This window comes from Dipodomys merriami, unplaced genomic scaffold (genome assembly GCF_024711535.1).
Source record: "Dipodomys merriami isolate MVZ:Mamm:240054 unplaced genomic scaffold, mDipMer1.0.p SCAF_7, whole genome shotgun sequence".
In the NCBI taxonomy this organism is placed as follows: domain Eukaryota; kingdom Metazoa; phylum Chordata; class Mammalia; order Rodentia; family Heteromyidae; genus Dipodomys; species Dipodomys merriami.
Genome location: NW_027206290.1, coordinates 40219094 through 40246572, shown reverse-complemented (window position 1 = coordinate 40246572; position 27479 = coordinate 40219094). Strand labels below are relative to the sequence as shown.

The 27479-nt window shown below is 42.3% G+C and overlaps 2 protein-coding genes across 5 annotated transcripts in view; one reads left to right on the top strand and one right to left on the bottom strand.

Annotated features, from left to right (window-relative positions):
• Nucleotides 1-5386, top strand: part of Spag17 (sperm associated antigen 17) — a 127926-nt gene extending 122540 nt beyond the window's left edge. For all 4 annotated transcript variants that reach the window (XM_070006446.1, XM_070006447.1, XM_070006445.1 and 1 more), the window contains one exon: nt 5201-5386. The gene's annotated coding sequence lies outside the window, so the exon portion shown is untranslated. The remainder of the gene's footprint in view (nt 1-5200) is intronic.
• Nucleotides 223-27438, bottom strand: Wdr3 (WD repeat domain 3). Its single transcript, XM_070006450.1, has 27 exons — nt 27331-27438; nt 24674-24876; nt 23584-23793; nt 22677-22795; nt 20396-20474; nt 19429-19524; nt 17706-17837; nt 17432-17533; nt 16954-17051; nt 15253-15366; nt 13860-14090; nt 11717-11810; nt 10724-10825; nt 9955-10040; nt 9399-9534; nt 8736-8792; nt 7807-7907; nt 7487-7598; nt 6975-7109; nt 6402-6452; nt 5669-5734; nt 5151-5243; nt 4691-4738; nt 3791-3834; nt 2553-2681; nt 1275-1368; nt 223-709 (listed from the first exon to the last, which is right to left on the bottom strand). Exons 2-27 carry the CDS (start codon nt 24842-24844, stop codon nt 554-556), a joined length of 2856 nt encoding a protein of 951 aa, XP_069862551.1. The 5' UTR covers nt 24845-24876; nt 27331-27438; the 3' UTR covers nt 223-553.
• Nucleotides 27439-27479: the final 41 nt, after the last annotated feature.

Below are 27479 nucleotides of genomic sequence, written 5' to 3'. Positions count from 1 at the left end.
TTGCCTCACTATTCTCTGTAAACAACTATTTTATTTGGGAAAGTATAAACAGCAATGAGGAAACACAATAGGTTTGTATAAGTTGCTCTAGATAATTTTCCTGTTCCTTTTAGCCTCAAAAATCCATGACACTACATGTACAGTAAAGTCAAGTACCTGATTGCCTCTGAAGTAAAGCAATGGAAAATAAAGTATACAATACCTCATGTGCCACAAAAATAAACTTTTGAAATGCTACTCTGAACTCTAGTAATCTAACTACCTAATTTAAAAAAGATTCTTTGCTTCCTGCTAGCATGTAAAAAGAAAAACTTCTGCTGGGATCACCCTCAAGAGCACAGAAAGGGTTTTTTTGTTTTGTTTTTAATCTAATCATGCTCCTAAGCCCAAGAAACAGAGCCGGACCACAGCCGCCCAGGAGCTGCATGGAGAGCCCTTGTGTAACACGGACTTCTGTTATTTGCTGCTGTTAAGATGACAGCCAGCCCAGCATCCTTGCAGATTGGCTTAGAGTTCCTTTACATGGAAAGTAGAAATTGGTACACTTTCAGTTCTAAGTCAATGTTAAAATCATCTTCCTCCTGTTTTTCCTCTTCCTCTTCTTCTCTTCCAACTGGCTTGTAGCTTCGGCAAAGAACATAACTTCACTCTTTGCCTCACACTCCCTCCTGAGATAATCAAGACCAGCCATATTGAAGCCAATTACATCCTGGAAAAGAATATGAGAGATTATAAACTTTCTGCCCCTTAAGAGGAACCTGGCTGTATCAAGAGTTGGAAATGAATGGCTTCTTTTGTTGTTAATTGTGCTAAGGGCTTTTCTTCTTTACATGTGTGTATCTGGGGTGGAGGTGGTGGGGTGGGGAGTTCCAGTCACTGAGGACTGAACTCAGGGCCTTGTGCTCTCACTTGGCTTTTCTGCTCAAGACTTGGCACTACACCACTACAGCCACACTTCCATATCTGGCTTTTTGCTGGCTAATTAGAGGTCAGATTGAAGGATTTTTGTCTGCTTGGATTAGCTTCAAACATTGATCCTCATATCTGTCTGCTGAGTAGTTAGGACTATAGGTCTAAGCCACTGGTACTTGGCTTACTTTCTTTTGTTTTTTAAAAACCTATTCCTATAAGCTCCCATAAAGAAAACTTTCTCTCAAATACAGCCATATGTGATGAGCATAGCAAAGACCAGGCACAGCATACTATGCTACCTCTAAGTCTCACACACACACACACAGGATTCTGCCTTGTTTACTCTATACAAAGACACTTACCTGAACTTGTCTCACTTTTGAAATAGTTGTTTCCTTCAGTTTCTCTATCACAGGCACAAGCATTTGGTTGCTAGTAATCTGTCCAAAGTGAATCCTAACAGGAAAACAAGAGGGTCATATGTTGCAGAGAGAGGTTGGGTCCTATCTGTCCCTCCTAGAAACAGGGCAAGTAGACAATCAAAGCACCACCAACACAATACAGACTCCTTTCATCATACCACAGCAGCACAGGAATGCTTCTAGAAAAAAAAATCCACCTAATTTAATTTGACAACAATTCTTTAAATACCATTCTAAACCTTATTACCCATGCAATTCATCTCCAAGCTATTTCATCTTCTAGCATCCCACCACATGACCAGAGGTGACAACATACAGAAAGCTGAGAGACAAAACAGAGCCTCTTCAGAAATGCTAACTTGTCAGGCTCCGGTGGCTCACACCTGTCATCTTAGCTACTCAGGAGGCTGAGATCTGAGGATCGCAGTTCAAAGCCAGCCCAGGCAGGAACGTCCGTGAGACTCTAATCTCCAATGAACTACCAGAAAACTGGAAGTGGTGCTGTGGCTCAATTGGTAGAGTACTTGCCTTGATCTGAAGAGCTGAAGGACAGTGCCCAGGCCCAGAGTTCAAGTCCCACAATCAATAAAAGACAGGAGGGAGGGAGGGAGAGAGGAAGGCTAACATTTTCCTCCTGAGACCCTAACAGGAGAGTCAAGCTCTGACCTGGAATCCCAGGAGACCCTTGATGACCATGTATGCTTCCGCTCAGGCAGTGCTCCTCTTACCACCACAGGCACAGCAGGCACTCACTCCTGCCCAGTCAGAAGCACACATGCTGCAGCACTAGAGATCATGACGGTAACTCACACCACAAATCCTTTGTATTTAACAGAGTTGAATAAACACATGTTCTAGATGTGCCTACATCTCCATACCTAGAGAAATAAACTGTTCTTCAGCAGGTTCTAAACAACATAGCTCAGAAGGAACAGCAAGCGAAGCACACTGGTTGCTCAGGCCTCGGCATGTGGTGCGCTGGGCAGCACAGAGCCAGGGCTCCGGAGGCCCAGCGCGGGCAAAGCGCGGGCAAAGCCACATGAGACTTACAGAAGGTGGTCATCACTCCTCTCACTAAAGGCAAGCACAGTTCAAAAGGCAGTATTTCATTTCAGATAACACCAAAATTTCCTGTCTCGGAAGCTGAGACCAGACTTTTAAAGTGGGTCACCGAGGTAGAGCAGACAAACATGATACTTTCTTTGCCAAGAGATCTACCTGAGGAGAAAGAAGAGACAGCGACAGAGAAGTTCGATGTCTGAGCCGAGCTGGATGAATTCATTGAGGAGCTTCAGGATGTCAGGGACGTAAGAGAAAGGCAGCACAAGCAGAGACTCTTCCAGTTCACTGGAGAAGGAAAAACAAGTGTAACTGTGTGACATTCCTTAACATTCACAGCTAGGGAATTTTTTCCTTCACTTCCCTTTCTCTGCTTCTGTATTTGAAGAGACTTCCCTCATTTTAGACTTTAAATATACTTGTCCGTTCTGCAAATGATTCTTTCAAACTTTTTCTTTTTTTTCTATTTACTATTTTGAGGCTTAGAATATTTTGTTCCAGAACATGTTGGGAAAATTCCTCAGATAAATAATGTTCCCAGAGCCTTTTGTTGACTATCTGATGTTTATTCAATACTTCTTTTACCATGTATATTGGTTTCTGGGCTTTCAAGCCAGCAATGGTGACTGAATCTGACACTAATTGTACCTACACTATCTCACTGTGTACCTTACAGAACTCTCATCTCAGAGACCAGCTCCCCCTGTCACAGTCCTACCATCAGTTGACCAATTCTAATTAGAAACCTCAAGAGGATTGTAACTGGGGTCAGAAGTTAATTTATTAAAGAAAATGAAAGTGAAAGCCAGGCGCCAATGGGTAATGACTGTAATTCTAGCCACTCAGTAGGCTGAGATCTGAGGAGGCTGAGATCTGAGGATTGCAGTACAAAGCCAGCCCAGACAAGAAAATCTGTATGACTCTTTCTTCAATAAAAACCACCAGAAAACTGGAAGTGGTGCTGTGGCTCAAGAGACAGAGCATTAACTTTGAGCTGAGCGACAGCACCCAGGCCCAAAGTTCAAGCCCCATGACCAACAAAAAAAAAAAAAAAAGAAAATGAAATCTTAAAAATGTACAAGTAGTGTATCACTGATCACTTTCCTTTACATTGCTCTAGTGATGCCCCGGCATGGTAAGTATATATTATGATTTATCAGGGAAATAAGCTTCAGTAGCTTTCATGGAGATAAAACCAAAAGGTAAACTGTCACACTATTTCAGGGCTAGGGGCATGGCTCAAGCAAACATGAGGTCCTCAGTTCAAATGCCAGCACCACCAAAATCGAAACAGGAAACCCATCAAGAAATGCACAATTCTGATTTCATTAATCAAAAGAAACTCAGATAAGTGCTCAATAAATGTTAGTACATGGAAAATTCTAACTAGAACTCACCTTGACTTGATTCCTTTAAAAATCTCCAGTACATAAGCTGAAGGCTACAAGATAAAGATAACACCATCAGAAACATTCTTGATTGGTTTCTACTAAACATGTTTAATTCTATCTCTTCCCAAAATAAGGACCCTCTCTCTCCCTTGAGAGCAAGGCCTGAATGGCTCATAGTTGACTGAATTTATGTTTGTAAGCCATGCTTCCTCCCAGCCTCGTTACCTTGTAAAGAAATTCCCTTCTTTATAAGATGGGAGATATTCTGACAAGAGTACTGAATGGGAGATACAAGTTATTACTAACTGGTGCTTGCTAGCTAAGCAGATTCTACTGTTACTCCTTGTCCCCAACTTTCTCTCTGATTTGTGTTGACTTCTCCTCAAAAGACTTCTAAGTTCATTGAAATGAGCAGACTCTAAAGATCTTTGAATACTGAACATAAATAAACACCAGAAAAAAAAAGACAGAAAAATGTGCATACAATTTAACCAAAAAGGAAGTTCCACTGAAACGGTCCTTCAAAAACCAAAAATACCAACCTGGGCACCAGTGGCTCATGCCAATAATCCTAGCTACTCAGGAGGCTGAGAGCTGAGGATCATAGTTCCAAACCAACCCAGGCTTCTCCAATTAACCAGCAAAAAAGCTGGAAATGGGAGCTGTGGCTCAAGTGATAGAGTACTAGTTTTGAGCAAAAAAAGCTCAGGTATAGCACCCACCAGGCCCTGAGTTCAAGCCCCAGTACAGGCACTAACAATAGTACAGACCATTGCCCGCATTCAAGGAAGAGTTCCAAAGACACAAGATGTCCCAGCATGTCGAACCCCCAGTAATGCCTCTCCACTTCCTGTTCTTGTCTCCAAAGGTAACCTTGAGCACCAAGGAAAAACACATTGAACTCACTGAGATGTTGCCATATGCCCTCAGGATGGGGTTGACAGGAAGAGGAACCTGTGAAGAGATTATTTTAACAATCATTAGAAGCATGAGATTCTCATGATGCTCATTAGAGTAACAAAATATTTTACAATTTTAGAGAAAGACCCTAAGAACTAAGGGTAAAAGAATTATCAGGTATCCTGGTTGTATAGTAATTATGTATGAATAGAAACTTATGTTTCTACTCAAATCACCCCAATTCATTTCTATATAAATTTCTATACAAATCACCCCAATTCATGACTTTCTAACCTTCCCTTTGTATTAATATTAAGCTTCCGTATGTTCTAAGGTGAGAACTGTCACTGAAGTGGACTGCATTTATTTCATTTCTGCTCTGGGTTGATAAAAATTCTTAACTGACCACTGTCTCGGCAATCATATTTATTGAGATGCCCAGTACACAAATGAACAGACAGCACACCTCTTTCCCTGCAGCTTTACAAATGGCTCTGTGTTCTTTCATTTTTGCAGTTTCTTCTCGGTATAGCTCGATGGCTTCCATGATCCTCTCAGCCTACGGAGATGATAAGAAAAGGAAAGCAATCATACAACACGAACTGTCCTCCCAGGACACAGCAACCTCAAGTCCTGATGTGAATGAATATAGCCCCAATCAGTTTAATAAATATGTGCCAGAAAAGTGCCAAGGAGCAGTTAAAGATGTTTTTCATTTTTGTAGGGCTGGGAGGAGATGTCCTGGGCCACTGTAGTCAGAACAGTCACTGGAACTCCAGTAAGGCAGTTCCCAAGAACACCTATGAGGTGCTGCCTTGCCAAACCCATACTGACCAGATGCAGGGCCTCTCCGAACGGAGGCTGTGATCTGCACCTTAAATCTCACCAATTTTTTGACACAAAGGAACTCTGCACTTGAAACACCGACTTTTAACAAGAAGAATCCTAATTAGGAATGAGACATCACATTTTATACCAACTTACTGCTTTCACTGTCTCAATAGTTTTCTTTCCAGTAAAGTAACTGCCACCTTCAGTCTCACCTGGAACCTACAAGAAATAAGATGTGTAAATAGTACCACAAACAAGAGTTAAAGGGACAATCAATAAATCATATATCTGGAAGAACAGGCATTGTTTTATGAAAATGGTAATAGCTCTCAGTTACCATTTACTGAGTGATGACAAAAATATGTATGATCACGAAAGAACCCAACTTTTCACATCTTTTCTGACATTTCTTTTTTCTTTTTTAATTTGGGTCCAGTTGTGGGCCTGAACTCTGGGCCTGGGCGCTGTCCCTCAGCTCTTCAGCTCTAGGCTAGCACTCTACCACTTGAGCCACAGCGCCACTTCCAGCTTTTTTCTTTTTGCTTATGTGGTGCTGAGGAATCAAACCCAGGGCCTCATGCATGCAAGGCAAGCACTCTACCACTGAGTCACCTTCCCAGCCCCCGACATTTCTTTTTTCTTTTTTTTGGGGGGGGGGGTAAGTGCTGGGTCTAAATTGCTTGTTGGGTAGACTCCAATCTGAGGCCCTTAAGATCCCAGCCAGATTTGCTCCACACTTTGTCCACTACATATACTATATATATACTACAGAAGAAAACACCACAAAGATTCCTCTACCTCTCAGCTGGCAAGGAGGTGCGCAGCATGGCACCTAACGCCAGGTCTGATTCCTGTAAAAATCCTCACCCATCAAATATTTACTTACTGCTGGTTGGTCTTCTTTGGCCACACCCTCCTCATATTCTGCTTCCCTTTGCTGCCATGAAAGACAGAGTTAGTTTGAGAGAAAGTAGTGTTTCTATAAAAGTACAACGAGGTTGTAGGAAACTCACCCTCCCTCTCTCCCCTTATTCCCTCCCCCTACTCTTTATTATGCCAGAACCGGGCCTTGAACTCATGGCCTGGGTGCTGTCCCTTAACTTTTTTGTTTAAGTTGCCTTCTACCAGTTGAGCTACAGCTCAACTTCCAGTTTCTTATTGGTTAAATGGAGGTACGAGTCTCATTGATTTGTCTGCTTGGGTTGGTTTTGAACTGTGATCCTCAGATCTCAGTCTACTAAGTAGCTAGGATTACAGGTGTGAGCAGCCAGCACCCCATGTGAAGGCACTTCTTTAGGAACACAATCCCCAAAACATCTTTTCCTGTTTGGCTTCTGAAATGGAATGATGTTGGATAGTTCTAGACAGAAAATTTTAGCTGGGGCAGACTTTCGATGACCCTCCTTCCCTCTTCCTCTCCCTCCCCAGAAGATTTAAATCCAAACTTAAAAGTCATTACCATTTCTCTTTCCTCCTCTAGAATCAGAGGTTCCCTTGTTCTCTCCCAAAGTCTCAGAGACTTGTCATGAGACGATGAGACAATATAGTCTCCACTGGGACTCACGGCCAGGCACCAGACTTCCTGGTGGTGCCCCTGGACAAAGGAAACACAAACATAACCCAAGTAAGAGAACTTCTCCATAGCTCACTTCCTGCTTGGATTAGTGGACAATCAATGAAAACATATTTTTTTCCTGGTGCTTGAACTCAGGGCCAGGGTACTCTTAGCTTTTTTAACTCAAGGCTGATACTCTATCACATGAGTTACAGCTCCACTTCCTGATTTTTGGTGGTTAATTAGAAATAAAGAGTCTCACAGACTCTCTTGTGTGGCTGGGCTTCAAACCTTAATCTCAGCTCTCAGTCTCTTAAGTAGCTAAGATTACAGGAGTGAGCCTTGGGTGCCTGGTTATGAAAACATTCTTAAAAGTAGTTCTGAAGACCCGGGCAGCAAATAGGGCAAGAGGTTACCTCTAGCGTTTGTATGTGCTCAAATTTGTCTGCATCCCACTGCTTAATCTTATGGTCTTTCCCAGCAGTGAAGAAGAGGTGAGACTTTGGTACAAACCGCAGGTACATGACACTGAAAAGAAGAGTAAGCTATGTGTTATCAAATGCCAGAATAGATAAGAAGAGTCTTACACATGTTAATAGTTTTGTCTTGCAAGTTCCAGAGTGTCTATTTTTGGAACTTTGAACTCATCGTTTATTAATGTCTATATCTATATCCTTCTAGGGAGCTAGTACTCACATATCACTCAGAGAAAGGCCTTCAAGAAGATCATACCTACCTGTCATCATGGGCAAAGAGGGACTTGTGGCAGTCCCCAAAGTCCAAACCCCAGATTTTCACATTCCTATCAGCGGAGCCAGTAGCTATTAATGCCCCATCCTATGAAAAAAAGAAGCAAAAGAACACTTAATTCCAAAATCCTGTTAAGTCATTTAAAAAGTTTCCCCAAAGGCATTCAAATAAAGCCAAAACAATTTCCTCCCTCTATTAGGAGCAACTGCTTCCTTGCTTTTGCCTACAGAGCTTGCTTAAAAAAGCTTTCAAATCCTAAGTGGTGGCAAGGTTCATGGGGTAGAGTGCCAGCCTTGAGCAAAACATTCAAGTGAGAGTACAAAGCCCTGAACTCAAGCACCAGTAGCAGCGTGCACACATGTGCATGCACAGCAGAAACTCTGTGTTCCCTATTTTGCAAGGGTGGTCCACTTATCTCATTAAATCAGAATATCAAGACACAATGAGGTTGGAAAATGTTTATGATCTAGCCTTGTGTCCGTGGCTCCCTATGGTGATTTTCTCTCATTTTCCCTACATCAGTGCTCAAATGGCTGTGAGCACACTGGTCGAATAGCTGTGGCCATCCTTCCCTCACACAGAGTATACCCAATGTTAAACCAAGAGCAAACAGCAGCCGTTCCCTTTTCAGAGCTGCTTATTCTAGGAAATTCTATCTAGTACAAAACTTTATAGACAACCACTACTTGGGGAAGCTAAATCAAAGAGCTAGGAGTGACAAACTCAGGAAATTACTGAGAAAACATGAAATAGATATACTTAAAATGTAACAGATACTACTTTGTGATTGTTTTAGAGTGACAACCACATGATAAAAATGCTCTCAAACTGAGGTATCAACATCAAGCCAAGAACTGAGGAAAGTCCCTGCTTTAGAAAAGACAACTTTTTTCCGAGACTCGACGCGTTACTCACATAAGAGATGTCCATACAGATGACTGGCAGTTTGTGTCCATACAGTGAGAGGAAAAACTGAACATTAAAAAAGATAACGCATGGAATAATTTTATTACATGTGGGTTAAAAGTTATAAACCTAAAATGTAATGAACATTTCTGGGTTACTTTATAATTCCAAGACAAACCAAAGACAGCTTACTAAGAGTACTACTATGGAACTGAAGACCCCACAGATAATTGCCACAAGCCCAGGTCTCGGTCAGAACACACCACAGATATCCTCTCCAGTTTCCTTCACTGAAAGGACTCTGGGACACTTGTTTCACAGAAATACTGCCAGGCCAAATCCAGTCTTATTGAAACTCTGGGCATAGGGCACAATAACATGTTTTGGGGTTCTCTAATTTTAATCAAAACCACCAGGTGTGACAAAATTGCCTAGGCCACTAGCAGTGTTTTAAAACTACTGGCAATGACAAGTTTTCAGTCTACAAAATCTTAAAACAAACTGATGATCCACTGAATTAGCACAACCATGTTTTCATTCAGAAACAAATTTTTAGAAAATACACTATAGTGTAAACGGGGTATGGCCAAGCCCACCGCTTTATAATCTCAACACAAATTGTAATAACATCACTCAGAAAGAAAGAAAACACCACCGGAACAACAAGTGTACCTTTAACGTGTCAACATAGAATATCTTCACAGTACAGTCCAACAAAGACACAGCCAACAGCTTCTGATTAGGAGAATAACTGACACACAGAACATCTTCGTCTAGCTGTAAGGTTCGAGTCTGTTTCACTGAAAGTCTAGTACCAGCCAAGGCATAAAAAAAAAAAATTAATATATGAGTACTCTACCCATGCAGACAATTTCAAACCCCACACACGACAGAGGTAGGTCAAGCCAAAAGGCTCTCAATGGCTCCCATTTTCACTCTAAAAAAAAAGGGTACAAAAAATGTCCGCTCAAGCCAGGCGCCGGTGGCTCACACCTGTCATCCTAGCTACTCAGGAGGCTGAGATCTGAGGATCAAGGATCAAAGCGGGGAAAAGCCATGAAACTCTTAACTCCAATAAACCATCAGAAAACCAGAAGTGGTGCTCTGGCTTAAGTGGTAGAGTGCTCACCTTGAGCTTAAGAGCTGAGGGACAGCACTCAGGTCCAGAGTTCAAGCTCCATGACTGACAAAAAAAAAACAAACAACAACAAAAAAAATGTCCACTCACCTCTTTTGGCTACTGTTTTCATCTTTCACCAACTCAAAGTCCCAAAACTTGACAGACTTATCTGCACCACCTGTCACAAAGCCACGCTGAAAGGTAAATGACATTTTAATGAAAAACTACTTTAGTATAGAAACTAAGCTAAGAACAAAAAAAATTTTTTGAATAGGAAAAGTGGGACTCCTCAAACCCCTCCTGTGTTGTTCTGATGCTACAAACTTCATTTGACATTTTTAGCTCTGATGCTACAAATTTCATTTGACATTGTTAACACAGACTAACACAGATATGACCTTTTCAAGGGAAAAGGTCAGTGATACTTTTGTTACAATCAGAAAAGAAAATCCTTAGTGAACACTACTGGGTTTTCTATAAGCAGTGAAACTAATTTAGAAACATACACTGAATGGATGATCTAATTAAGCTTGACTAAGGGAGTAAATGCATTCCTGCAATGTTCTGTCATTCCTTAAAATGTCAGCATTGCTCAGGAAAACATTTTTCTTTGAGAAGTACCACAAGCCACTGGTAAAAACATACAACTGTATGTAACCTGATACTACATTGGCATTGAGTGAGATTAACTGAACCGGAATTTTTGACAGTTACTTATGAGGGATGGCACCATATATGACATCTAAAGACTAGACTCGCGCAAAAAAAAAAAAGCTTTCTTTAAAGAAATCCTGACAGAAATCTTCCTTATGCAAAAATTAAACCTGATGTGACAGTTGGTGCTGAAGTCTAGAGCTGTAAGACTGGGTTGTGTTACCTGATCTGGAGAGACGGACATGGCCCACAAAGCCCCGTGGTGGGCATCTATGGTCTCCAGCAGATCTCCTGAGGCCAAGTCATAAAGCTGCAGCTTCCCTGTCTAAGAAGACACAAAATGAACACAGCCCTAATTAGTGCACACGCAACTTCCACGATCCAAGTCCATAGACTTCAGAAAACATTTCGTCACTGAGCAGCTAGAAGGTGAGATCAACTGCAAGTTGGAGCCTCTGCTACAATAAGACCATTATCTCAAAACAAAACAAAACCTGAAAGACAAAAAATAACAAATACCAGAGACCCTATTCCATTTTTTTTTATTCTTCATCAACTACTACCACTGCCCTGTCTGCTGTCTTAGCATCTCAACTATCTGTCAGTTCTTTGCTGGGCCCCAATCTCTGTGCTACTGACAGCATTCTTTAGCTCTGACATCCTACCTGCAAAATCACCAAGGTGAACAGGTTTCAAGTAACACACCCAAAAGTTGCATAGCTAGTAAGTACCACCATAGCCAGTGTTCAAATGTGGGTCACTGTCACACCCTGTCACCCAGATGAAGGAACACTAACAGGATTTATGCAACTTGCTCCAAATTATAGAACCTGAACCCAAACCCATGTCTACTGAGGTACACGCAGCAGCCCCCTGCTTGATGAGCATCTAGGAATGAGGACTTGCTTGTTTATCTGATTACTTAACAGATACTTATACTTATCAGATACTTAACAGATACTCATCACTTAATGTGGTTTAACATCAATTAAAACAATTTTACATGTTCATAAGAAAACGAAAGAATACATCATCAAAATGCTTAAGGGAGTTCACCCAGGACAATAAGTAATGTTTTTCTTCATTATCTGATAAATGGTTTTGATGAAAATAAAGAAAATAAAGCTTTTAAAAAAGAGCTAGGTTTTACCAACACTAGATCAGAGTAGAACCTACCCCTACCTCCACCCAAATCCAACAAACACCTTGGTCTTACCTTGGTCCCTATGACCACCTGCCTATCACCGGGAACAAAGAACGAGCAAAGAGCATATTCGCAGGTCATTGTGCGAATGCACTGCAGTGTAGACCTACAAGAGAGAAAGAATCCACTGCTTGTGTGTAAAGGGGACCTTGCTTTCCCACCTTGAAGGTCAACATGCACGCTGACTCACACTTCACTCCAGAAGGATCAGCCTAACTCTGCATTTGTCAGAATGTGTCTTTCCATTAAACATCATATATATCCAGTGTTTCACAATACTCAAATATTTACTAAATGCCCAGTAAATGCCAAGTACAATTCTAGGTGCTTCCAGTGGATAACGTAGCATCGGTCCCTAACCTCAGAAGACTTAGCATTCGCTGGCAAGAATAAATATGTAAATAGAAGTATCAGATGACAGTAGGTGCTATGAGGAACAGAATGCTGGGTAAAGGGGATAAATACAGGGCTAGGGAAAGGAAAGGAGTGCTGCTTCAGAAGACAAGAAGAAAGCCTGTAGACAAACGGGGAAGGAGAGTGCCAGGCACAAAGAAGAATGGTGAGGCAGAGGCAGGCATACTTCAGATATGTTTTAGGATTATCAAGTAGACCAATGTTACTCTACAGAGAAACTGAGGAATATAGTAAGAGGTAAGTCATATAGGATTTATTTATTTTTGATGTGCTGGGACTTGAAGTTGGTGCTTTGCATTCTCCCTCAGAAGAGCCTACAGAAGGACAAGCAAAACACTGCAGACCAAGCAGGAACTCTAAGAATAACCTGGATGAGGGTGGCTTAGATTAAATGATGACAGCTCAAGTGATGAACTGTGGTTGGATTCAGGATAAAGTTTGCAAGCAGAGCTGATAATCTGGTAACAGACTGGATGGCCTTGGGACAAGAGACAGAATGACTACAAAGGCAGAGGCCAGAAAGTTGAGTGGATACATTTATACTAAGTAATGTTTGTAGAGAGAGTAGGTGAAAATTTTTGGAGAAATAAAGACCATGAAATTGGTTTGAGATCTATAAAATTTTAGATGCCTAGTTAGGTATCTGAATGGTGACACAAAGTACTGTGGTAGGTAAGTGTGATCTTCAGGGGAGGTTAATGCTAGGTATTCTGAGTCATGAGATATAGAAAATTCATTTCCAGAGAACACGTAAAGGAAGTTCACAAAAAAAGATCCAAGGATTTGCCCTGAAACACTTTAGTAACTTGGGTCACTAAAGACAAGGATTCAGGAAAGACTCTACTTTCCTGCTCAAGAATGGCACTCTACCACTTGAGCCACATCTCCACTTCTGGCTGCTTTTGTTTTGCTGGTCCTGGGACTTGAACTCAGAGCCTGGGCACTGTCCCTGAGCTTCTTTTGCTTAAGGCTAGCAGTCTATCACTTGAGCCACAGCTCTATTTCTGGCTGATTGGCAGTTTATTAGAGCAAAGAGTCTCAGGAACTTTCTCGACCCAGCTAGCTTTAAACCGTAATCCTCTATCTCAGCCTCTAAGCAGCTAGGATTACAGGCCAGAGCCACCAGTGTCTGGAGAGGAGTCTGTTTCTTCTAAGAGGGAAACATTAGAACGTTTTTTGCATGCAAATGACATGCAAATGGTTCACAGGAAGAAAATGGCTAAAAAAGGGAGAGAAGGGGCTGGGATATGAGGTGCAGTCAGCTTTGATTGTAAGAGCATAGGAAGGAAAGACAGGAACACGGTTAGAGATAGATAACCTAGCAGATAAAAACAAAGGCATGTAAAATGATTCAGATGTTCCCACCTTTTATTAAGCCAGAAAGGAGGTCATCTGCTGAGAGACGTTGGAAGTTTCTGAGATTTCAGGGAAGATGTGTGAGACTGGGGAGAAGTTACAGTAACATTTTTCAATGGCACTTAAGAGACCACCTATTAAAAAGTGGCCAGTATAGTTGTCTTCCAACCAAGGACAGTTACAACTCTGATTAGGAAATAGCTTTTTTTTTTTTTTAACAACAATATATAAAAGGCAGTCTTTTCTTTTCTAAGCTCTACAGGTCAATGGACAAAATGCACCCAACACATACTCTGAGAATTGTATTTATGGCCTTGAGGATGCCAAAAAATAATCCAAAGGAAAGGAAATTCCACCAGACAAACCTCTGGGGGAGAGAGCAAACCTGTTCCAGATCTTAACAGACTCGGCTGCCGCGGACAGCACAGCGATGTTATCGGAGCTGAACGACAGAGTGCGCACGTCGCTACGGTGGCCCCCGACGAACACCCTGCTGGTCCTGGAAGGCTGAGGGGCCGCCAGGGATGTGTTCAGGGTGAACAGCTCAACCAGGTTGTTCTGGAGCAGGAAGACCACCTTTAACTCTCCTTGAGAAGAGTGAATGAAGTCAAAGGACCTGCAATGGGAACATCGTCAGGAACGCTCCAAGCACCCACAAGCCTTGCACCCACAGTCCATTTGTTCTAGGGGAAAGCCTTCACAACATCCTCAATCTACAGAAAGCCAGAAGAAGTGTAAAGGATTCAGAAACACAAGAGCTGAGTACTGAGCAGTAGCCAAGTATAGCATTTAAATCAAAATACCTGGGGCTCATCTTGGTTCGCATACGTATCTTCATTTTGTGTATTTTTAAAAATGATTTTAAAGCCTTTCTGAACATAGAGCACACTTTTTTAAGTTGGCAACAAAAACAGCTCAAGGATAACAAAATGTTATTACAATAACGCAAACGTGAGTAGGAGGCGCAAATGGGGGCAGCGGGTGCAGGAGGCAGCCCCATGTCTCAGCTGCCACACGATCCATACACATGGTTTGCAAACAGAATGGCAAAGGCAATACTTTATTATATGTTTGCCTATTTATTTTGGCTATACTAGGGGAAGTTGTTATTGTATTTTACTCATGCAAGGAACTCAAAACCTTGCATTCTCAGTCAGCTATATCATTTGAGTCACATTTCCACTTGGAGAAATTTTTTTTTTGGTTCGTTATGTGGCTTAAACTCAGGACCTAGGCAGTGTCCCCTGAGCTCTTCTGCTCAAGGCTAGCACCCTACCACTTTGGGCCAAAGCTCCACTTCCAGTTTCTGAGTAATTACTTGCACATAAGTCTCATAGGAACATTTTTGCAGTTTCTGAGTAATTACTTGCACATAAGTCTCATAGGAACATTTTTGCTGGGATGGCTTTAACCACAATCCTCCTGAGTAGCTAGGATTACAGGTGTGAGGAACAGGTGCCTAGCTCAGTCCTAGGGTTTGAATGCAGAGCCTTATGCATGCTTGGCATTTATACTAATTGACCTATGCCTTTAGGTCTCAGCTTTAGTTTTTATTTTTCAGATAGGATCAATTTTGCCCTGTTTACCTGACTGTGATTCTTCTACCTACATCTAGCAGGGACCACAGCTAATTTTTTTGAGACAGGATTTTACTAATATTTTTGCCCAGGCTGGCACCTTCTGATCTTCCAAGTAGCTGGGATTCTAGGTCTGTTTTTACCATGCCCAGCCACAGCTTAGTAATCTATAATGACTACAGACACTCTATTTTCACTCACTTGATTTTGGAAGAAGCTTTGATATTAGTCACGCGCTGGATTTCATCTTGAAGAGTCATTTCAACATTGACTTCAAGGTCCTCTTCCTCTTCCTCCCCTTGGGAAGAATTTAATCTATGCAGAAGAAAAAAGTACTATCAAGCTATCATTTTTCTTTCTTTCTTTTTTTTTGGGGGGGGGCGTCCGGTCATGGGGCCTGAACTCTGGGTCTGCGCTGTCCCTCAGCTCTTCAGCTCAAGGATAGTGCTCTACCACTTGAGCCACAGTGCCACTTCAGCTTTTTTCTTTTTGCTTATGTGGTGCTGAGGAATCGAACCCAGGGCCTCATGCATGCAAGGCAAGCGCTCTACCACTGAGCCACCTTCCCAGCCCCAAGCTATCATTTTTCTAGAGGTAGCTTTATGTAACTTCCTTGAGTGCAAACTCTGGCCCCAGGACAAGCAAGCTGAGTGACTTGGGGGAGGTAATTGAACCACACAGCCTCATCTGAGAATTAATCAAAGCAGAGCAGCATTCCCCACAGTGGTACAGCAACCCATGGATTTTGAACTCAACATCCCCTTACATTTCCCTAAATGTTACTATAATATAAATTATTCACAAACATTTCTGATAAATGTTTTTAACTTCAGGATTTTTTAAAAACCACCTTACTAATCTGAACTTAACAATCCAACCATGTCAAATGTACTAAGTCTGAAACACTATGCTAATGTTTAACAAAAAGGTTGAAACATGTCTGGACTGGGGTGTGGATACCAGTATGTGGACAGAGAGGAGGAAGAAGGGTAAATATAATTAGAGCAATCTGTGCAAACATATGAAAAGGAACAAGTGAACTCAAAGTGACTGGCTTAAAAATGGAAAGCAGGGAGGCAGAAGGGAGAATGACAGATGACTCGGACCAAGATGCATTATTTACATAAATGCATATGCTAAAGTAAAATCCCCTTAAATAACAGATACAAAACAAATACAATCACAAGTTACACTAAGCCAGATCACTGGAGGGTTTTTTTTTATTTTGTTTTGTGCTGGTACTGGCTGGGGCTTGAACTCAGGGCCTTATACTCTTGGCTTAGCTTTACTCTTCAAGGCTGATGCTCTACCACTTGGGTCAAACCCCCACTTCTGGCCTTTTCTCTGGTTAACTAGAGAATCCTCAGATTTGTCTGCTTGGGCTAACTTTGAACCTTGACCCTCAGATCTCAGCTTGCTAAGCAGCTAGGAATACAGGCATTAGCCACTAGTGCATGCCAGATTACCTATTTCAGATAAATTCCAATGAGTATAGAATGATTTTCTATAGTTACATGACTAATTTCAGAGTAATATTGTCCCCCAATCTGTTACATAAATGTCCAATCGTCTTTGCAGGTTACCACTATATTACCAGCTCCATTCTTTACAGGCTGCTACCATTAAAAACACATTGCTAACTTCTGAGGGTGGAACGGCTCTCAGAATTTAAGTTCGAAATTTGGGGCTGGAGCTGTGGCTCAGGTAGTAGAGTACTTGTTTAGCAAGCAAAGACTTGAGTTCAAATCCTGATACTGCTTGAATGGACAAATAAATAAAACTTGGTTAGGTCATAATTCTTCTCTAGCTTTGGACAATAAACATTCAAAGCAGCCCATTTTTCTCATTAATATGTGGTATCCTCAGGATATTTCATTATTAATAAATACTAATTCGACATACTTTGCTTTCTTCTTAGCTTTCTTCAGCTTCTTGTCCATTTTCTTCTGAACTTCTTCTTTGGAAAGTACACAGAACACTTCTAGCACAGAGTCGGTTCCCTAGAAGGCAAAAAGCTGGTATAACCTAGCTTACCATATTCGGTGATCAATGAACAGCAGCACTGATTTTTCTGCTAGCTCTACTACTACAAACCCAGAGAACTGGGTTTATCTCACCTCTAAAGTGAGAACATCACTTTACAGCATTGCTTTGAAGACTAAATCAGATGTGTGTGCTTTCACATGGCAGGACAAGCCAGTGTTTCATAAATGCTTGCTAGTAAGAATATTAAAAGTAACAACTTTCAATGCTTTGTTAATAAAATCTCAGGATTACAGATTGATTGTATCACAATATTAAGATTACAAAAAGAAAAATCCATCTCTATGCTATGAAAGAACAACTCAGTCTTGTTATGTCCTCCTCAGCCCATACTCACATGGCAAGCAAGAATCCTACCGGTCTTGTCGACTGCAAGGCTGACAACTCTGTCCCTTCCTTGCCGCATAATGGAGCCAGCTTTCTTGCATGAAAGAATACGCTGCAGAGAACGCAAGTGAACAGGAAATTGTGCTACTACATCTCTGAAAAGATACGTTTCTACAAATTTAACCCACAACAAGTACTCCCTAAAAGGTTGACAAGTATGGCAGATGCAAGCAACTGCGGCTCTTGCTTTTCCTGCTACACAATGAAGAACAAAACTGATTTACATCCTCGGGTGTTTCATCTGTCTTGGGCTCTCCATCTATCCTGGAGTCTCCATCCTTGGCTTCAAGTCTCTCTTGCTTTCCCGGAGAAGATTCTCTGATTTTCTTGGGATTAGGCTCTTCTGGGTCCTCAATCTGCTTCATTAAGAAATGGGAAAGAAAACTAGACTGCATTCCAGGAGGTGACTTTGAACCCTCATAACTCAAAAACCTTTCCAAGGGTCACTAATAGCGTGATCAGTGGTGGTTTATTGGTTATGCTTTTGTTTTTTGCCATTACTAGGACTCTTAAATCAGGGTGTGGACATTGTCCTTTAGCTTTTTCATTCAAGGACAGTGCTCTGTCCCTTGAGGCATAACACCACTTCTGGCCTTTTACTTTTTAACTAGAAATAAGAGTCTAGAGCTGGGCACGGGTAGCTCATACCTGTAATTCTAGCTACTCAGGAAGCTGAGATCTGAGGATCGTGGTTCAAAGACAGCAGGAAAGTCCGTGAGGCTCTTATCTCTAATAAACTACTCAGAAAAAGCCAGAAGCGGAACTGTGGTTCAAGTGGTAGAGCGCTAGCCTTGCGCACAGAAAGGCTCAGGGACAGAGCTTAAGCCCTGAATTCAAGCCCCAGGACCAACAAAAAAATAAAAAAGTTTCTCAGGCTAACTTCAAACCACAATCTTCCTGAGTAGCTAGGATTACAGGCTCAGTGGTCTTGACCAAATTTCTATAAGAGTACCAAAATTTACTAAAAATAGACTTGGTCATATACAATAAAACATTCATTATATATTGTTTCTAATAACTTCCTATAATACAAAGACTACTTGTTGGAAGTTGAAGAGTGGCTCCAGAAGTAGGGTGCCAGCCTTGAATGAAAGAACTATGGGAAATCAGAAGTCTGGCCCTGAGTTCAAGTCCTGGTACCAGTGAAAACACACACAAAAAGAGCTACTGAATAAAACAATAGTGTAAAATAAAGATCCAACTCTTCATTAACTTTAATATTCTGGGTTTTTTCTTGGGGGGGGGGCCTTGAACTTAGGGCCTGGGCACTGCCCCTGAGCTTTTTTGGTCAAGGTTAGCACTCTACCATTTTGAGTCACAGCTCCACTTCTGTTTTCTGGCAATTATAAGAGTCTCCCAGACGTTCTTCCATGATCCACAGAGCTCAGCCTCCTGAGTAGCTAGGATTTATAGGCATGAGCAAACAGTGCCTGGCTTTTGTTGTTTTTTTTTTTTTTAATGAAAACTCTACCATATTCTGGAGACAAAGATTCTCATAGGCACTGCAAGACATATTTCATCTTCTCCTTAAATACAGCAAAGATCAATCCTTATCTAGGGAACCCATCTTAAGTAACTACTAGATACAATGTTGTATCTCTAACTCCAGCCCATGGTCCTTAATTTTTCTCCCACACAAAAACTTTGAGAAGCAGGTATAAGTCTTCCCAGAATACATATATTTATAAACAAATAAATAGAATGTTATACTGTGAAGTCCACCCATGATATTCAAAGGCCTAAGGTTACCAAGCTACTAATGCAATAAGCTAAATATCAGCACTACCAGAAGTTGTAAACTAAAATTTACTCTTCTCAGCTCAAATATACAAGGACAATGAGCAAGGAAAATCTTCTACATATATGTACAAGTACTCAGTAATTACATCTGATTTTATATTTAAAGAGTCTATGATATTGACCCACAACCTGGGAAACAATAATTACCTCCTGCAGATAGGCTAAGTCCCAAGCTCTCAGCTCACTGTCTGCAGCGCCAGTGATTAGCCGCTTTTCTTCCGATACCAGAACCAATCCCCACACCTATGGTATACAAAGATTCACATAACATGGTATTTAACGGGATTTCAAGTAGCACAATGCGACAGTCCAAAAGGGTCAAGTATACTTTAGTGAAATTTCTTTGGCATATGAGTAGAATTGTGGCTTATGTGATGCTAGGAATTTCTAATCTTTTATTGTACAATTTAGATAATAGCTGTTCTCCATAAACCCTAACTACAGCCAGTGTCTAGCAAATAAAAAGTGCCCCAGGAAGGTCTATGTAAAATTGCAGCTTCTAGAACCACAAAGTGAATAGCCATTGCAAACCAACATACCCTTCCTCCTCACTGATTACAGGTATAGTTTTCAAAGTGTGATTTAAAAAAAAAAAGCACCACAGAATATGCAAGGTACATAAAATATTCTCTGAACTTGACTGAATAATCTACATACAAGTAACCTGCAGAGCCACAACTTGCCACTTCCACATCACTGGACAGACTCAGTGCACAGTGTTATTAAGTATTTCTACAATGAGTGGTGGATACTTTATGATAAGGGAGCTCACAGATTCATAACTATCGAAGGCTATTTTTCCTTTCTTCATTTCAGAGTTTCACTACATAGTGCAGAATAGCCCTGAACTCAAGATCCTCCACCTTTATCACTCCAGTGCTGGGATTATGGATAAGTAATGCTGCCGCTATGCTAAGTTCTCTTAAATGCTAGAGGGCTAGCTCCAATGGTTGGCACTGCTTAGACAAATCTAATCTCACTACCTCTCAAGACAGTAAATAATGATTACTATTAGCAGTACAGACAAAAAAATCAAGAAAAGGCCAAGGAAGAAAAACATCTTTTCCCTGTTGCCTTGCCGTTCTTTTCCCAGGCTCATGACCTTAACCCGTACCTCAGTTCGGTGGCCAACCATTGTTTTGAAGCAGTGCTGGTTATCAAGGTCCCACCATTTCACCATGGTATCTTTCCCACTAAAAAGAAAAGGCAAGGAAGAAAAATTGTATTAGGTCAAGTCATTAAACTCACAGGGAAATCAAGGGCTCGTTCATTGCTGTAAAAAGACAGTGTACAGCAAGATGTAAAGCTCCAATTCTACCTGACCTTTCTTAGGAGAAACAATGGATATTAACTTTCCACATTATTCCTTTTTTGGTGTGTGTGGTTGGTTGTGGGTCTTGATCTCAGGGCCTGGGCACTGTCCCTGAACTCTTTTGCTCAAAGCTAGTGGTCTACCACTTAAGCCGTAGCACCACTTCCCATTTTTGAGTGGCTAATTGGAGATACAAGTCTCATGGGGACTTTTTTGCCCACGCTGGCTTCGAACTGAGATCCTCAGATCTCAGCACCCCCCAAGTAGCTAGGTCCACATGATTGTTCTTTTTTTTTTTTTTTTTTTTGCTTATGTGGTGCTGAGGAATCGAACCCAGGGCCTCAGGCATGCAAGGCAAGCGCTCTACCACTGAGCCACCTTCCCAGCCTAACACACACGATTGTTCTTATGCAAGAGGTCAGATGTATCCATATAGACACAAAGAAGATGCTGTACTCCGAGTACTAAAGAACACAGAATGTGATCCATCATGGCTCCCCCAACAGGTCCATCACCATGCCAATGACATTCTCTCAGCCTGCCTACCATGCAAGCACCTGAGACCTCCAGGCTCACATGCCTAATGAAGCCTGAGTTTTGAAAATGCCTCTTCTGTGGTCTCTAAAATCTGGACTCCTTCCAGATTTCTGTATCAGAGCCTGAGCTTCAGGCCTAGGTCCTGGATTATCTTAAGCATTTCTCATCTGGTTTCTGTCCACTGCTGGTCCTTCGTTCCATTCAATACAAATCAGAGAATGTCTACTTCTAAAATTCAGAAGCTCAGTGTTCTCTAAAGAATCAAAACTAAGCTCTTAAAACCTCCCATGATCTGGTTCCAATACAGTCCCTCCCTACCAAGTCTCATTGCTCTACCTCTTCACTAACATGACAGCTAATAAAATCCCTCTCATGAGCAAGCTGGGGGAGAAAAACATGGCATACAAAAATCCATCCCATAGCCAGCTGCCACTGGCTCATGCCTATAATCCTAGCTACTCAGGAGGTGCAGTTCTGAGAATTTCAAGTTTGAAGCCAGCCCATGGGGCAGACAAATCTGAGTCTTACTTAAACTACCAAAAAGCCGGGAATGGAGGTGTGGCTTAAGTGGAAGAGTGCCAGCCTCAAATGGAAAAGCCAAGTGAGAGCTCAAGGCCCTAAGTTCAAGCCACAGTACCAGTGCGCACGCACGGGCGAGCACACACGTGAACACACACACACGTGAACACACACACACACACACACACACACACACACACACACACTCTCTCACTCTCTCTCTCTCTCTTTCTCTCTCTCTCTCTCTCTCTCTCTCTCTCTCTCTCTCTCTCTCTCTCTCTCTCTCCATCCTATTGGTCCTACCTCACAATGTTATTTTTCCCACTATATTTCCCAACCTGTGACATACACAGAACTTTAGAGTCATTCTCTCACGGAACATGTTACATGCAGAGGACACACTAGTTACCTGCATTCTACCCCACAGGAACAAACTCATATCTGGAACAGTTTTCCTAACATTCTCGAATCATTGCTGTGGTTCCTGAGGGTTTTAGCCTTCTTAGAACTTCAATTGCTTTATTTGGGTAAACCCTATGTTTCCTTCCTTCCTTCCTTGGTGAACCCTATGATGTATGTTTCCTTCCTTCCTTCCTTCCTTCCTTCCTTCCTTCCTTCCTTCCTTCCTTCCTTCCTTCCTTCCTTCTTCTTCCTTCTATTCAGAAGGCCTATGAAGGACTCCCCTCAAAAGACAGGCTAAACACCTGTATTGAACAGCCAGTCTTCCCAACAGTGAAGGGATCCAGAAGACAGACAACTCTCATTTCTTAACTAGTGTGGTAAAAGGTGAAGGAACATGAAAAGTGACTATCAAAATTAAGAACAACAAATGATCAAAGGAAAATTAGATGGTGCAACTCTAGATAACTCTATGATACTATATAAGCAGGACAGAAAAAAGGAGAGAAGGCCGGCGTGTGGGCCTGGGCATAGTGAGAACTTCATTAAACAATGAAGTGAGTTCCTCTTCAGAATGCTAGAGAATTTACCAAGAAGCAAACCGGAAATGAACCCATTGCTTCTTTACCTGGTAACTAGCAGATTCTTTTCTCGTAGGAACAGAGCTTGCGTGACGGCATCCTTGTGTCCCTTTAGGCGGTACAGGCCACTCTCATTGATCACATCCCACACAATAACATCTGTATCCTAAGGGAAAGAAATGATGCAGAGAATAGATTTTCTTTACTACAAAATCCTCATTCTTTTCTTTGGTGAAGTTTGAACTTGGAGCTGTACTCATGAAAGGCAGATGTTCCACCAGTCACATCTTCAGCCCTTTTGCACACTTTGCTTCTGGACCAAGTGCATGCCCAGACTCTGATCCTCCTATTTTAGGCTCCCCACTGTAAATGGGATGATAGGTATGTGCCACTGTACCCAGCCTCTTACACTGAGATGGAATCTTACAGACTTGCAACCCTGGCTGGCCCAGAACAGTGAGCCTCCTAATCCCAGCCTGCCACACAGCTAGGATGACAGGCACGTGCCACTGCACCCAGCTACTGGTTGGGAAGGAATCTCATACACTTTTCTGCGTGGGCTGTCTTTGAACTGCAGTCATCCTAATCTTAAGCCTCCCAATTATAGGTGGAAGCCACAGGTACCAAGCAGAATTTAGTAATTACAAGGGCAATACAAAGTCCTCCTAGAAAACCTGCAAAGCATACAGAACATCAAAATGAATCCCACCATTCACAAGATACTTTGTTCTACATTGTTCTAGTCACACCTGTGCGGGTACAAGTATCTAACACTCACAGACCTGGGTTATTTTCACACCATCCTCCTGACTCTTTTTCTACCATCCACATACTATATCCTATTTTGAATCAGGAGAGTCCCAAGTTTCACCCAACACTATGTGAACTGGTGTGAGCATAAACCTTACATTCTTTCAATGCATCCAAATCGAGGCCCCAGTCCTTAAGTCTCACCTTGGACCCAGAAGCCAGTCTCCCTCCTAGCTGATCATACTTCAGAGTAGTGACAGCGGCTCTGTGTCCATTGAAGGTCACGTTCCCTTCCCCACTGAGGAGACTAAAGATTCGGATGGAGCCATCCTCGTAGCCCACAGCTAAATGCAGCCCATCTGGGGAAGGGCACACGCAAGTGACTTCCTGTTTAAGTCCCTGAAGGATGAGGATCTGTAAGTTCAGAAACAATGTGGAGAAGTTACACGTTATCAAGGGAAAAGTGTGGAGTGGAAGAATTAGGAACACTTTATAAAACTGAGAACATGGCTAACTCCAAATCACTCTTGTGAATAACTGCCATCTCATGTTTGCACTAGGCAATGAAATGCTCAGGAAATGGTACAAGTATTTCCTCCAGAGCTCAACACTGGAATAATAAATGCAAAAATTACCCAGGCCATGAAATAAATTAGTTGGTCTTTAATTTGGGCTTACATCAAGTGATTTTCAGTAAAGGGCTTATAAACCTCTCCTTGCTTTAACCAACCCCCATTATTAAGAAGAAATTTGCACAATACCAGAGTATTAGAATATTATAGTGGTTTTATCCGAGAGACAGGCATCAAGATAATAACCCTTTTGGAGTTACATAGTGAATACATAAGTTTAAAATGCCTGGATTTTCCCACAGAAGTGCTAAGCCTAAAAGCCTAGTTTTACAGCCTCTGGGCTTCACCTGTAGAAGAATACTGCTCTATTACAGCAATACTCCCTTTAAATGTCTTGATTAAATAAAAAATTAAAAAAAAAAAACTGGCTATGACAAGTTGAAGAACTTAAAAAACAGAATTGGTACAGAAAAACAAACATGTAAGGAATCAATAGGACTACAAACCATGAGGGAACTATGGAAATCACTACCCATCCCACCCTCCAAAAAAACCCCAAAACACCTCAGAAGTAAACTCCTTTTTGGCTGTGATTTTCAGAATGTGGTGGTGAATACAACAGAATTGGACCCTTGGCCCCCTAGACTCATGCACAGTAAGTCAAATTTCTCCCATTTTGCCTTTACATAAATTAATACCAACCTAACTGACTTCTGACTGACCTTCTCGCCTTTCCTTAAGTCCCAGATGAAAACATGTTCACAGGCTGGCACTGCCACATAGCGTCCCTTCTCTCCACGAAGTGTCACAAAAACAATGTTACCCTTTTGACTGCCAATAAGGCCAAAGACTGCACTTGGCACATAACGCAGGTACTGCTTGGTGAGCCCCATGGTATGACGTCTGATACCACAGATGAGGCAATCTGTGGATATAAATGAAGAAAATCAGTTCTTGAGGTACCTTTGTTTCGATAGGCTAATAAACTCCAACTATCTTATAGGGAGTTAAAAGTATTTAATTTGTGGCTTCTTAACCTTTAGTTTACTCTGAATAGATCACTCACAAAAGTACCTGGATATGGCTATTTCTAAAAGTCACTGTTGACTTAACATGTAATCCCTCATTCGTCAAGCTTTAGGTTGTTTAGGTCATGCTGACATCATGAATAGCTGACTTTATAAATGCTTCCATGAAGCTACATAATTCACTTCTGTCCATTTAGATGCCATCAAATTCTGACACTGAGATGGATAGCCTAGGACTGGACATACTGACCGTTGAGAAAAATCTATCGTGAGCCCACACATTAAACAGGCACTATGAATACACATTACTTAACAGGTACAAAATCCAACTCTTACGGCATTTGCCTTCTAGTTAGAGGTGTTTTGAAACTCCAAACTAGGGACTGGGAAGGTGGCTCAGTGGTAGAACGCTTGCCTTGCATGCCTGAGGCCCTGGGTTCAATTCCTCAGCACCACATAAGCAAAAAGAAAAAAGCCGGAAGTGGCGCTGTGGCTCAAGCGCTAGCCTTGAGCTGAAGAGCTGAGGGACAGCGCACAGGCCCAGAGTTCAGGCCCCATGACTGGACCCAAAAAAAAATAAAAATAAAAATAAACAAACTCCAGACTATCCAAGTCAGCTACAGGACTTACAGAACACTGCAGGGGACTACCTCACCCCATCTCCCTGGCACCTCAGACTCATTCACCAAGGCTATGAAACTGTCTCAGGAAGGGAGTCAGGAGAGTAGTAGTGCAGTGAAACTAATTGGAATATATTGTAAACACATGAAAGAAAGGTAACGATGAAATTCCCCCCTTTATAACTAGTGTACAGGAAGAAAACTAAAGAACACAGGAGTCTTGGGAGAGTTTTATCGTTGTCAGCTTTTATATTTGTTGGGTTTAACTATACTGAGTCTATTTTTTTTGGGGGGGGAGGGGTGGGGGAGAGGCTGGCCTGGGCACTGTCCCTGAACTGACAGCTGCTTTTGTTCAAGGATCCAGTTCTACCACTTGAGCCACAGTACCACTTCCAGCTTTTTCTGAGTTTTATTGGAGATAAGTCTCACAGACTTTGCAGCCCCAGCTGGTGTCAAACAGCAATCCTCAGATCCCACCTCCTGAATAGTTATGATTACAGGCATGAGCCACCCACCAGCACCCAGTTTACTGAATCTGTTTTGTTGTTATCAGTACCAGGGTGTGAATTCAGAGCCTCAAAACCTGATGGATCAAAAAGTTCATGACACTCTTATTTCCAACTAAACAGCAAAATGCTGGAAGTGGAAGTGTGGCTCAAGTGGTAGAGGACCATTCTTGAGCAAAAAGTCAAGCAAGAATAGGAGGCCTTGAAGTTCAAACCCCAGTACCACTGCAGACATGCACGCCTGCACACATATACACAATGCTGGTCTAACAACCCAGTAATAAAGAGATGCATCTGAAAGTTCTGGAAAGAGATAAGGAGATCGATCCTACTTCAGAGAAACAATCGGATTAAGTGAGCTGACATAGGAATGGTTAAAAAGTAATTGTGGAGTTAAGACAGGCTGCTGCTGCTCTACCACTGGAGCCACATTTTGCCAGTTTTGTCACCCAAAGCCAATTAACCCTGACCAGGTGACTAATTCTTGCCCAATGCACCTCTAATTATGTTAGTAACTGTCATCGCTATGTTCTTGGACACAATTTTCTGTGGAGAACTCGCAGAGTAGGCGGAAGCAGAGGCTCGGGGCTCGTTACCTCTAGTTCTGGTCTTAACCCTTACCAATTAGAGTTCCACATACGTATTGGACACACCCACTGAATACCTTGCAGGTTCACTTTTAACAGCTCTGTTTGGGAAATTTTGTTTTCCTAAACGTGTCTCACTCCCCCCCCCCGATCCCTCCCCCCATTCTAAGACACACAAGTTTCCTAGCTATTCAGGCTCAAAACTCTGTACTAGTCTTGAATTCATTCGTATAAATAAGTAAACAATACCAGTAATGCTTGGCCAAATGGACTAAGGTACTGGAGATGATGTTAGCACACGCTCTCGGACATCACCCCCCACGGGAATAAAGCAGGTGAAATATTCTTATCCCCACTTTACGGTAAGAGTACCACCGCATCTAAGCTGGGTCTCAGTGTGCGGGGCACCCCGGACACCACCCAGCACCCGCCGGGACCAGCGGCTCCACCGCGCACGCTCCAATCCCCGGGGCCACACGCGGACCCCGGAACATGGCTGTGGGGACGCCCGGGACCAGTCATCCCGCTTCTCCCCACTTAGGGACGGGCTGCAGACGCCCTCGAGTCCCGTCTGCTGCTGCCCCACTAGGCCTCATCACGAGCCCCGGAGCAGAGGCGCCCGCGCACCCCGGACTCACCACCGCCTCCACGAGGCGCAGCCGACAGCAACCCTCTCCGGGGCCGCCTTTTCCGGTCCGCCCAGGGAGCCTCTTCCGCCCGAAGTTTCCTTTGCCTTCGAATCGGAAGTGGCGAAAGGGCGCGCGCTCTGATTGGTCCGCGGTGTCTG

Excerpts from the sequence above, each read along its gene's own strand:
- Wdr3 (XM_070006450.1), bottom strand. The coding sequence starts at position 24,844 with ATGGGGCTCACCAAGCAGTACCTGCGTTATGTGCCAAGTGCAGTCTTT. Across the intron at positions 5,244-5,668 it reads CTATTGAGACAGTGAAAGCA|GCTGAGAGGATCATGGAAGC; the intron begins GTAAGTTGGTAT and ends TCATCTCCGTAG. Across the intron at positions 4,739-5,150 it reads GTAAAGCTGCAGGGAAAGAG|GTTCCTCTTCCTGTCAACCC; the intron begins GTGTGCTGTCTG and ends ATCTCTTCACAG.